This window comes from Oreochromis aureus, linkage group 4, assembly GCF_013358895.1.
Source record: "Oreochromis aureus strain Israel breed Guangdong linkage group 4, ZZ_aureus, whole genome shotgun sequence".
Lineage (NCBI taxonomy): Eukaryota > Metazoa > Chordata > Actinopteri > Cichliformes > Cichlidae > Oreochromis > Oreochromis aureus.
The window spans coordinates 37,048,778-37,061,894 of record NC_052945.1 but is presented as its reverse complement, the minus strand read 5'-3'; the positions used below and the strand labels follow the sequence as shown (position 1 = coordinate 37,061,894).

The 13,117-nt window shown below is 42.4% G+C and overlaps 1 protein-coding gene across 3 annotated transcripts in view; it reads right to left on the bottom strand.

Moving 5' to 3' along the window:
• Positions 1 to 13,117, bottom strand: part of lin7b (lin-7 homolog B (C. elegans)) — a 40,928-nt gene that overhangs the window by 12,251 nt on the left and 15,560 nt on the right. For 2 of the 3 annotated variants that reach the window (XM_039611209.1, XM_039611210.1), the window contains exons 2-5: positions 10,562 to 10,680; positions 9,763 to 9,834; positions 7,482 to 7,691; positions 5,918 to 6,081 (exon numbers count right to left, since the gene is read on the bottom strand). In XM_039611209.1, coding sequence (XP_039467143.1) covers positions 5,918 to 6,081; positions 7,482 to 7,691; positions 9,763 to 9,834; positions 10,562 to 10,680 — 565 coding nt within the window. Of the gene's footprint in view, positions 1 to 5,917; positions 6,082 to 7,481; positions 7,692 to 9,762; positions 9,835 to 10,561; positions 10,681 to 11,107; positions 11,142 to 13,117 lie in introns of those variants that run through there. The other variant, XM_039611211.1, reaches the window with a different exon arrangement.

Here is a 13,117-nt window from a genome sequence, read left to right as displayed (position 1 = left end):
CCTATACACTATTTATTTTGTATAATAATACATTATCATTTTAACCCACATACACAGAGAACTTTTGGAGAAGTGTGTATTGCTTGATATTGTGTCTCGGAAGATAATGCCAAGGGGCAGATGATTATGATGATGTTAAAAAGGAGCGGCACCAGGACAAAACCCTGGGGCACACCTGAAGTGACTGAGGAAGGCTGGGATGTCATCAATTTGAGCTAAATGAACCAAGTACAGTCTGAAAGGTAAGACTTAAACCAGTCAAGTGGAGTGTGAGTGATACCAATGAAAGATAATCTGTTGAGAAAAGTGGTATGAGTGATTGTTCCAAAGGCAGCACTGAGGTCAAGGAGGATGAGAACACTAAGCAAACCCAATTCAAAGGTCATGAGAAGGTCATTGGTAATTTCTCTGTACAATGAAACAAGAGAAAACCTGAGTGAAAACGTTTGCACAAACTGTTATGAGATAAATGGAAATGACGTCGAGTAGCTACTATTTTTTCAAGAAGTTTGGAAATGAAAGGAAGATTAAAAGTAGGACTGAAATGACTGAAGTTAGTAGGATTAGCACATGGTTTTTCAGGATTGGGATTATTGCAGCAGTTTTGGAGGATGCAGAGAGAGTTCTGGTAATGACAGCGGAGTCGATGATGGGAGAGTCAAGAGGAACCAGAAAGGGGAGGCAAACTTTAATGAGGACTGTAGAAAGAGGGCCCAGCTGACAAGTAGATGGCTTGGACTTACCAGTGGGGTCTGACATTTCTGAGGAGGTGGGGAGCTGGAAAGGAGAGAGAGACTGAGTGGGTGAGGGAGGATCAGAAGAAATAGTGCAGGAACTTGGACCAAGATGCTGATGAATCTTTTGTTCATTAAAGAAAAACATAAGAGAATTACAAAAACCAACTGAGACCAGGTGAGATAGTAAAGAGTCCAGTGGCTGATATTGTTAAGCAATGAAAACTGTGACTTGGTGTTGCCTTCTTTAGAAGAGATTATACTCGAAGAGTACCTGGACTTGGTTTGTCCTTATAATGTAGTATATATTTCTTATACCACTCTTTATAAATACTGAGTCCATTTTTTCTACAGAGCCTCTCAAGATGGCAACCTTTGGCTTTCAGTAGTCCAAGTTCAGGTGTAACCCACAGGGCGGAAACAAAGAAACAAACAGATTTGCTTTTTTATTGGAGCAAAGGAATTAAGAATATCATGCAGTCCAGTGTTGTGGAGTGAAACCAGTTAAGTTACGGTGGATAAGTTATGAACATTCATGAGTCAATGCTAGAGGAAAGAGAATTAAAATCAATGTCCTCGATTGTAGGGAAGAAAATAAGAGGAGAGTGAGTTTAACACTGAATGACAGACAAAAATGATCAGTTTTAGGTGGTTAGTCTGCTGAACAGTCAAGAGGGGTTACACAAGAGCAGTAAATCAGGTCCCACATGTGTGGAAACAGCAGTATGCTGCTGATATCCAAAGCTTTCAAGGCAGGATACAAAACTTCTGGTGAGTGTGTTATTAATGTTGTCTTTGTGAATTGTAACACACCCCCCCCCCGGCACTATTGTGTTTGGTAAGAGAAAGGATAGCTTTGTAAGGAAGACAGCAACGTGACTTAATAAGTCAGTGTTAAATTTAGAGGGACGGTAGACAGCTGTAGTAATGATACGAGTAGGTCACGGCAGTTGATACTCAGCAGATTCAAAATAACTGAAGACCGGAGTAGACACCAATATGACTTTTCACTTCTAGCCAAAAATGATCACGAAGCCTCCTGCCTGGCCAGTTCCACAAGCTACACACATATACAGTGGCTTGCAAAAGTATTCGGCCCCCTTGAACTTTTCCACATTTCGTCACATTACAGCCACAAACATGAATCAATTTTATTGGAATTCCAGGTGAAAGACCAATACAAAGTGGTGTACACGTGAGAAGTGGAACCAAAATCATACATGATTCCAAACATTTTTTACAAATAAATAACTGCAAAGTCCAAAGAACACACCAGACAGGTCAGGGATAAAGTTACTGAGAAATTTAAAGCAGGCTTAGGCTACAAAAAGATTTCCCAAGCCTTGAACATCCCACGGAGCACTGTTCAAGCCATCATTCAGAAATGGAAGGAGTATGGCACAACTGTAAACCTACCAAGACAAGGCCGTCCACCTAAACTCACAGGCCGAACAAGGAGAGCGCTGATCAGAAATGCAGCCAAGAGGCCCATGGTGACTCTGGGCGAGCTGCAGAGAGCTACAGCTCAGGTGTGGGAATCTGTCCATAGGACAACTATTAGTCGTGCACTGCACAAAGTTGGCCTTTATGGAAGAGTGGCAAGAAGAAAGCCATTGTTAACAGAAAACCATAAGAAGTCCCGCTTGCAGTTTGCCACAAGCCATGTGGGGACACAGCAAACATGTGGAAGAAGGTGCTCTGGTCAGATGAGACCAAAATGGAACTTTTTGGCCAAAATGCAAAACGCTGTGTGTGGCGGAAAACTGACACTGCACATCACTCTGAACACACCATCCCCACTGTCACATATGGTGGTGGCAGCATCATGCTCTGGGGGTGCTTCTCTTCAGCAGGGACAGGGAAGCTGGTCAGAGTTGATGGGAAGATGCATGGAGCCAAAACAGGACAATCTTGGAAGAAAACCTCTTGGAGTCTGCAAAGACTTGAGACCGGGCGGAGGTTCACCTTCCAGCAGGACAACGACCCTAAACATAAAGCCAGGGCAACGATGGGATGGTTTAAAACAAAACATATCCATGTGTTAGAATGGCCCAGTCAAAGTCCAGATCTAAATCCAATCCAGAATCTGTGGCAAGATCTGAAAACTGCTGTTCACAAACACTGTCCATCTAATCTGACTGAGCTGGAGCTGTTTTGCAAAGAAGAATGGGCAAGGATTTCAGTCTGTAGATGTGCAAAGCTGGTAGAGACATACCCTAAAAGACTGGCAGCTGTAACTGCAGCAAAAGGTGGTTCTACAAAGTATTGACTCAGGGGCTGAATAATTACGCACACCCCACTTTGCAGTTATTTATTTGTAAAAATGTTTGGAATCATGTATGATTTTCGTTCCACTTCTCACGTGTACACCACTTTGTATTGGTCTTTCACCTGGAATTCCAATGACATTGATTCATGTTTGTGGCTGTAATGTGACAAAATGTGGGAAAGTTCAAGGGGGCCGAATACTTTTGCAGCCACTGTAAATAACCCTCAGAGAAGTGGGATCAATGAGTTGGGAGAAGTCATGGGGTTGTTGCCGTGTCTCAGTCAAGCTGTGAAAGTCTGATTTACGGTTGGTGAGGAGATGCTGGATTAGATGGTCTTTGCACATAAGTGTGTAATAGATCAACAAAGACAGTGGTGTTATTACATGTGGCAGACCAAGATACATTGGATAACACACTGTGGTCATTAACCTGACCAATATTGCATTTCACCAAAACAATGTGGGACTCTGTAGTTTTCTCTGGTCCCCTCCCCAATCAGACCAGGAGTGACATGTTTAGCCGCATGTTCTCCTTAAATTGCTGGCTGTCTGAGTGGTGTCCCAGAAACGATGTGGGCTTCATAGATAATTGGCAAACCTTCTGGAGGAAACCTGGTCTTGTTAGGAGAGACGGCATCCATCCCACTTTGGATGGAGCAGCTCTCATTTCTAGAAATATGGACCAATTTATTAAACCCCCCAAAATATGACTATCCAGAGTTGGGACCAGGAAGCAGAGTTGCAGTCTTACACGCCTCTCTGCAGCTTCTCTCCTCCTGCTACCCCCCCAAAAACCCATCTCCATTGAGGCTGTGTCAGCTCCCAAACAGACAAAAAACAAACTAAAAACCAGCAACAAACAACTTAAACATAAAAAATCTGTAAAGCCAGAACATCTTACTATTCGTCACTGATTGAAGAAAATAAGAACAACCCCAGGTTTCTCTTCAGCACTGTAGCCAGGCTGACAAAAAGTCAGAGCTCTACTGAGCCAACAATCCCTTTAACGTTAACTAGTAATGACTTCATGAACTTCTTCACAAATAAAATTTTAATCATTAGAGAAAAAATTACCAATAATCATCCCACAGATGTAATATTATCTACAGCTACTTTTAGTACCATCAATGTTAAGTTAGACTCTTTTTCTCCAATTGATCTTTCTGAGTTAACTTCAATAATTACTTCCTCCAAACCATCAACGTGTCTTTTAGACCCCATTCCTACAAAACTGCTCAAAGAAGTCCTGCCATTAATTAATGCTTCAATCTTAAATATGATCACACGAAGGTTAATTATGGAGTTCCACAGGGACTTTTTAGTGCTAGTGCTCAGAAGACATAGCATAAATTTTCACTGCTATGCAGATGACACGCAGCTCTATCTGTCCATGAAGCCAGGTAACACACACCAATGAGTTAAACTGCAGGAATGTCTTAAAGACATAAAGACCTGGATGGCCGCTAACTTTCTGCTTCTTAATTCAGATAAAACTGAGGTTATTGTACTCGGCCCTGAAAATCTTAGAAATATGGTATCTAAGCAGATTCTTACTGTGGATGGCATTACCTTGGCCTCCAGTAATGCTGTGAGGAACCTTGGAGTCATTTTTGACCAGGACATGTCCTTCAACGCACATATTAAACAAATATGTAAGACTGCTTTCTTCCATTTGTGCAACATCTCTAAAATTAGAAATATCCTGTCTCAGAGTGATGCTGAAAAACTAGTTCATGCATTTATTACTTCCAGGCTGGACTACTGTCATTCATTATTATCAGGATGTCCTAAAACTCCCTGAAAAGCCTTCAGTTAATCCAAAATGCTGCAGCAAGAGTCCTGACAGGGACTAGAAAGAGAGACATATTTCTCCTGTTTTGGCTTCCTTCATTGGCTTCCTGTTAAATCCAGAATTCAAAATCCTGCTCCTCACATACAAGGTCTTAAATAATCAGGCCCCATCTTATCTTAATGACCTTGTAGTACCATATCACCCTATTAGAGCACTTCGCCTCACACTGCAGGCCTACTTGTTGTTCCTAGAGTATTTAAAAGTAGAATGGGAGGCAGAGCCTTCAGTTTTCAGGCCCCTCTTCTGTGGAACCAGCTTCCAGTTTGGATTCGGGAGACAGACACTATCTCTACTTTCAAGATTAGGCTTCAAACTTTCCTTTTGCTAAAGCATATAGTTAGGGCTGGACCAGGTGACCCTGAATCCTCCCTTAGTTATGCTGCAATAGACGTAGGCTGCCGGGATTCCCATGATGCATTGAGTTTTTCCTTTCCAGTCACCTTTCTCACTCACTATGTGTTAATAGACCTCTCTGCATCGAATCATATCTGTTATTAATCTCTGTCTCTCTTCCACAGCATGTCTTTATCCTGTCTTCCTTCTCTCACCCCAACTGGTCGCAGCAGATGGCCCCGCCCCTCCCTGAGCCTGGTTCTGCCGGAGGTTTCTTCCTGTTAAAAGGGAGTTTTTCCTTCCCGCTGTCGCCAAAGTGCTTGCTCATAGGGGGTCATATGATTGTTGGGTTTTTCTCTGTATTTATTATTGTACGATCGACTGTGCAATATAAAGGTGACTGTTGTTGTGATTTGTCACTGTTTAAATAAAAGTTTAAATAAAATTCAATCTCGTATGCATCTAATTTTAAACATTTGATATGTATTTTGTGTTCTACTGTGAATAAAATATGAGTTTATTAGATGTGCAAATCATCTGTTTTTATTTACACAGAACTGGTGGTGTATTGTATAAACACTGAAAAACTGTCCACTGTCATTGACAATGGTCACCTGACTAGTTGCCACACTCAGGATAATAGCAGTGTGTACCCAAACATATGGTTACATGTATTACATTATGTGTATGGGTGCACACCACATAGAAACATGCTGACTGTAGACTAACGAGTAGCTGGTGTGCTGCTGTCGTCTCCGGGCGCTCCTTATCTTCTCAAAGCGAGCCTCCATTTCCTCCAGCACCTTCGGGGTGTAGCGGACCACCAACTTGACTGATCCCTGTGCAGCCTTCAGCAGCTCAACAGCCTTTTCATGGTGCTCCCCTTCAACACTCTGCATGAAGACCAACACAAAACAGAGGTCTCACATGTTACAAGAAGCTGTTTCTCCCTACTACGTTTACTCTTTCACTCATAAAGTCAACATTTGATGACCTCCCCTCTACCCTTAATGATGTGGTTTGACAGTGATTGGAATAGGTTGTGGGTTTTTCCGAGGGTTGCCCTGGTAAGCCATACGGACCGAGATCACCCTCATTAACTTCTGATGCACACCCAGTCATTTTGTTCTGGAAGGAGGCCTGAAATATGACAGAAATGGCTCCGTCGAGAAAAGAGAAACAAGAACGACTTCTTATCAACCTTCCCAGGGAAGGACAGTGCTAACCTGTTTCAGCTATGAAGATACACTGACATGTACTTCTACAGTATTCCGTCATTTCAGAGAGATGGATGTACTCTTATGTTTTCACATCTCTTGTCACGTATGGGTAGAGTACCTCTCCAACCTCCCAGTGATGTGGGCTGGGCAACCAGTTCTACCTCTCAGGGTGCTAGTAACCTGTTGTTATGGTTACATCTGAGACATATTAAAGCGACTGATGGAGTAGCTTTAACATCTTCACTATCAATGTTGGACAAGGTAGACTGTAGGTTAAGAGCAGTCTTTTAAGCTTTTCCACTGCATTTAGGGAGAATTTAAAGCCGTTGCACAGATTCTCTAATCTTTGTCAGCATGCCAGCATAAGAAACACTGCACCATTCACACATTTAGGAACTCAGGGTGAACCTCACCCACCCCAGAGGCCCAGCCACCACGGAGGTGTTTAACTACCTCAGTGATGGACGAGTCGTCTCTCCTGTCCCCAGCCTTTGCTTCTACAGGAGACGGATCAGTGGGCTTAAGGAGGTCGTCAGAGTACTGACTCTGTCGTCCCATTGTCCCAGTGGGAACAACAGTGAGATCTGAAGGGAACTGACAGGGAGGAATGGCCCTCGACCCCCACCCAACACACTTTGCCCCTGACCCCTACAACACCTTATCCAGGCCAACAGGTAGGCTAAATGAATCAATTAGTATCAAACAGTATCAATTATTTATACCAATTATAATATAACGATACTGTATATTTATTTAGATGTTCTACTGAACATACATAAAGTACAAAATGAACTAGAAATGATAATAAATGTGACTGTTGATGCGCTTCACCACTCCTTTCTTAAAAACAAAGTGTAAATGTGCCGTATATGAAGAGATGTTCCAGCATTTTGTGTTTATGTTTGAATTTATAAATTTTAGAGACAATGGTTTTAAATGGTGTCTTGAAACTGGATAAATAATTAATAAATAATCCCAGGATTCAGTTACTGCTTTTGGTCTGGAGTTTCAAGCTTCCCGCTGTGTGCACCTCCCCTCAGCAGGTTGTCAGTGGGCTTCTGTGATCCTCTTACCACACCATTGACAGAAAGTAGCTGGTCTCCTCTCTTCAGCCCACCTTGGCGGTCAGCCACTCCTCCAGGGATAACTCTTGAGATATAGATGGGTGAGTTCTGCTCTTTTCCACCCATGATGTTAAAGCCCAGCCCCTCTTCTGTCTTGGGCAGTTCTACCACCCGTGGGTGGGCGTGCCCCTCACTGGCTGCAAAGGCTGCCACTGTGGCCTAATCAGAGAGGAAACCACATGATGAGCAAAACAACAGGTTCTATTTTACATCACATCTCCAGTTACCTCCCTCTATTTGTTACACAAAACAGAGGATCTGACCGTACACATATGGGAGGACAAATATATGCTGCATTCAAAGGATGCGGTGCAAAACAAGCTATTTCCCACACTGGTTGTGTTAAATGTGGGCCTGTTTATAGACGATCATGCTCTGAGTAACTGATGAAGTCCACAGCATGTCTTTGTCCTGTCTTCCTCCTCTCACCTCAGAGATGGCCCCGCCCCTCCCTGAGCCTGGCTCTGCCGGAGGTTTCTTCCTGTTAAAAGGGAGTTTTTCCTTCCTACTGTCACCAAAGTGCTTGCTCATAGGGGGTCATGTGATTGTTGGGTTTTTCTCTGTATGTATTATTGTAGGGTCTACCTTACAGTATAAAGCACCTGGAGGCGACTGTTGTTGTGATTTGTCGCTGTGTAAATGAAACTGAATTGAACTGAACTGAATAAAGTAAAAAGTTGTATACAAAACTGAGCCGCCACATTGGTGTTTTGTATAAAAAATACTTTTAAGAGAAACTGCAGCAGATACACCCACAGCCCAGAGAGACCTGCTGTAGTTAGAGCTGACTGTTATTAGTTGGGTGGTTACATGTCAGATCAACCAAGCTGTATCTGATTGGATAAAAATGTTATGACACATTTGAACATCCCAACCAGTCAGAGGAACATGGAAATCTCAAAGAAACTGGCAGCTCCCAGTAGATGCACCCCTGGTAATGTCTTTCCCTCTTCAGCTGTTAAGAGGAGGGACTGACAGAGAGACTCAGCACTTTTCATCCAGACTCAGACCACAGGTCAATAATGTAAAAGATGCAAAACTGAAATAAAACATGTCACAACTGCAGAGTATCATGTTTCCTATATGCACTGCATCTACAGTCTAAGATGACCTAAATCAACAGTCTGCTGGGTGTGTCTGTGAGCCACCTCTCCCTCTCACTATCCAGAACGTGTTGTGACAAAGACACACACACACACACACACACACACACACACACACACACAAACAACACTGCTGTGCTCTCTCCTCCGGTCAGCTCTCCCACTGGAATATTTCATGTGCACTTTGAGCACCTTGAGGCAACTGTTGTTGTGATTTGACTCTATAGAAATAAAACCGAATAAAACTGAATTACATAATTTTAATAAAAATGAATAAATAGATCAAATATACTAAAATAAATACTGAAAAACAAACAAACAAATAGGAGCCTATAGAGAGTATACAGAGCTCATCTTAGAAATGCAAATATGTTTTCTGATTGCAAAAGCTGCCAGAAAAGAGGAAAGGGCAACAAAGGAAGAAAAAACCCAGACAGACAGAGTGAGGACATAAAACCAGGACGTGAAGTTGCCCAGCGCTCCAAAGTGCGGAGAGGAGAAGGCGGGGAGAGCACACTGGGGAGCCGCCTAACCAGCATTTGTCCTCACATGGCACCATGACAGGCTTTTACAAAGATATCCGTCAGATGCAAACTCTGGAAGGATGTCAGCTGGTATTCGTCAATGCAAATTCATGTATTAAAAGCTGCATTCATCTGTAGAAATCTCTGTAGCATTTTGAGATTCCCTTCAACCATGCATTCTGCTGTTTCAGTGGGAGATGTACGATCACTAGATCTTCACTTGTTTTGAGCAAAAACTAATTTCACACTCTGCCACTCTGGTACAAATGCCTTTATGACAGAGGTCAGCTTAGGGTCACCATATTCCAGGACTGCAGGAGTGCTGCACTGTTAATTAAGTTAATCCTAGTTAACTGTGTTACTTTTGTTTAAACATATTTATCAGTTTAACAAATTCATATGGCACTGTTGTCAGTATCTTAGTGTCTGCTCAGTACAGTTAAATATTCCAATGTGTAGTTGGAAGCAGTAAAGATGCCACTACAGTCTGTGTAGTGGCATCTTTACTGCAGTGTCGTAGTCTAAGAACTACGGCACTGCTGTGGTTTGCAATCACAAACAGCCCAAATCTCTAAAATAAAGCTGCTTTGTAATTTGTAATACCTTGGCTGTTGCCTGGGCTCGCACCTCTGGTCCTCCAACAATGTCTAGAGTGTCATAGAGCTGCTCATAAACCTGAGGACAACAAAGCAGAGCAAAGGTGGCTCAGACTGGAGTCTAGTGGTGTTACAGCATCACACAGTGCAGCAATGGATTACACTGCAAACATCCATGATAAATTCTATTAGTAGCCAAATATAAGCAACTGCATCATGTGCTTTCAGTCAGGTGTTTGATAACAGCTTCAAGGCTCACACTTATTTACTTTCTATTCTCTTCTTTACTGTTTAGTTCATTCATTAAGTCATTAGTTGTTACGTGATTCAGTCATTAGTTATCTAAATTAATTTTTTAAATGAAAGTGTTGCCAACGTGGTGGCTGGCTGCTCGTTCAGCATCTGATTTAAGTAAATGGCCTTAAACTTAAAGTGTAGTTTTCACTGATTGGAGACTAAATATGTGGCTGCAGCTCAGGAGGCAGAGCAGGTCATCTACTAATCTCTACTAAAGGCTGTACGGCCGGTGTGCAGCGGCCCAGCTGAGTCCAGTCCACGGTCCTTTACTGCGTATCTTCCATCTTCACTGCACCACCATTCAATAAAGACAAAAGTGTCCAAAAAGAAAAAAAAGTGCACACGTTCTCTAATTAGTCATTTACAAAAGTCAGATAATTAAATGAAAACAGTTGCTTTTAAACAGACTGTTGTGTGAGGACATGACAATGCTCACTTTATGCACTGGAAGAAGACATTAGGAAAAAGATTATAAAAAACATTATTTTAAATGGGCCATAGCACTTTACCTCTCTAATGGCAGCACAGAACTTGCTCTGTAGGACTCTCTGCAGGGCCTGCAGTTTGGGAGGAGGCAGCTCACCAGTCCGCTGCAGTCGGTCCAGCAGCTCGATCACCCTGCATACATCTAACCCACAACACACAAGCCAGGATTAACAACACAGCAACACAACACTGTCTGTGGACTTTACAGACCCTCCCACTGTCACAGTATGCTAATTAGGTATTACTATTATTACGACATTTCTATAAGTAAATTCACTTAAGTGATATCAATTTTATTTTATTATTCTAAGGTCTGTATCTTATTATTAAGTGCCGTGAGGCAACTTTGATGTGGTTTCACACTATATAAATAAAACCGAATTGTATTCGAGTAATAATGAGTTGATTGTGACAATAAGCAGTCAACATGATGTTGAAACTAAGGTAGGAGACAGAATAGGAGTCAAGATGGTGTTTGAAGAAGGTTTCAGTTTCTGTAGCACCAATTTATTAGATTTAACATATAACATTAGATATAACAGAAGGGCACAGTGACAGACGGGTCTTACATGAAAAAAAGATGTCCATAACTACAGAGGCTCACAGCTCTGGAAAAAATACACAAGAGAAGCAGAGGTGAACAAGTGGCCTGATCCCCAAAGATCCATCCAGGATGGCAAAAAATCCTATTTTGCCTGGTTGGATCTTACGAGGTTCCAAGTAGAGCTTCAACATGCAACAAGAAGAAATGGGAGTGAGACAAAACATTTTTTTGAGCATGCAATTTATTGAAAACAACACTTAAACTGAAACAGGCTGTTTGACAGGTGATCACAAGTTTAGGACATTTTAAGCGTTTCCATGAGGTGAGTGGGAACATTTCTCCAAGTGGTGCAGACAGCCACACGAAGGGCGTCTACTGTCTGGATCTGTTGTCCATTTCTGTAAACTTCCTTTGCCATCCATCTCCAAAGGTTCTCAGTTGGATGTAGATCAGGGAAGCCCGCAGGCTGGTGCAACAGAATGATGTTATTCTCCTGGAAGAAGTCTCCTGTCCTGCAACATTGTGTACTGTAGCGTTGTCCTGTTGATAAACCCAGTGATTACCACACAGATGAGGGCGCTCAGTCATGAGGGGTGCTCTCTGCAACATCTGGACTCAGCCAGCAGCTGTTTGACACCCCTGCACCTCCTGAAGCTCCACTGTTCCACTGAAGGAAAAAGCACCCCAGGCCATGATGGCAGGAGACTACCTGACAGAAAGTGACAATGTATCATCGTCACAAGGGATGAGAATACAGGGATGTTGGAATGTTACTTTGGCAGCAATCCGAGGGGAAGGGGTAACATGAGCAGGAAGTGGGAGCTATGGAATCTTCGATACCCAACATCTACACTACAGACAAAAGTAGCTCAGTGTTCCATCTTCTGAAAGAAGCAACTGCTATCACAAGTAGAGATCAATAAGTACAACACAAAAGCCATGTCAGGTCAGGGAGATATATCACCATCCCCACCCTCTGAGATTGGGTACCAAGCCCCAACTGATGAACTGAAGGCACTGAGTGGGAAAGTAGCTGACCTGAGAGGTAGGATCATGGCTAAACTGAAAACGTGGACCCTCCGGGGGTGATTACTAAGACCATGTTTAGTACCCTCTGAAGGTCTACTTGAAAATGTGAAAGGAGCATTACGGACGAGGCGTGAAGCATGAAGAGTTGGTGCATAGCACCAGCCCCTGACATGATTCACACCTACTGGCTAACACAGGTGGCAAAGGTACACACATTCTATACTTAAGTACACATATTAGTGTATGGGGAAAACAATTACAACTCACAACATTTTCTATTGAGCGCTCCAGTAGCTGCATGCTGTGATCAGCTGATCTGGGCTACTGCTCCTCTGAGTTTTACTGCTCTTTGTGGATTTACACAACTGAATTGAACAAGACGTAAGCAGATGTTTCATCGGTTGTACTGACAGTATACTGCTCATGCTGTCTTTATACTAGATGGTATAAAGTTGGCATGAAGGTGGAATGAATCTCAGCATCATCAGCTTAACTAACTAATCCCTGCTACACTTGATGTAACCTAACTCTGACCATAAGCACACTGTAAAATGTAATTCTAGATGTTTGTTATTTCAACATATTATTCTATATCAGTTTGACGATAGATGACTGAAGTTGTTGTTATAACATAGAATTACAAGTTAAAAACGTCCCAATTACACCAAAAAAAGCTAACTTGAAAACTCATGTCCAGCTAAATCAGCAACTTATGTGAACTTGACAATGTGGGTAAGTTGAGCACAGCAGGATTCAAAACTGCCTCACGTGACTGCTACCGAGGTGCATCATGGGGAATTGGCGGTTAACGACATGCTCACTTTACTTGGACGTTTTCTAATCGTCTTCTTTGGAATATGCTTTCAAGGTGAGTAACATTGGTTATAACTATAAGGAAAGAGAGCTACAAAAGTTGGAACATGTTTTGAATCTATGGCATGATGTGTGTTTTTCTCTTTTACGAAATGTTTGCTTTAGCTAATGTAACTTTAGCCGACAAGGTCCA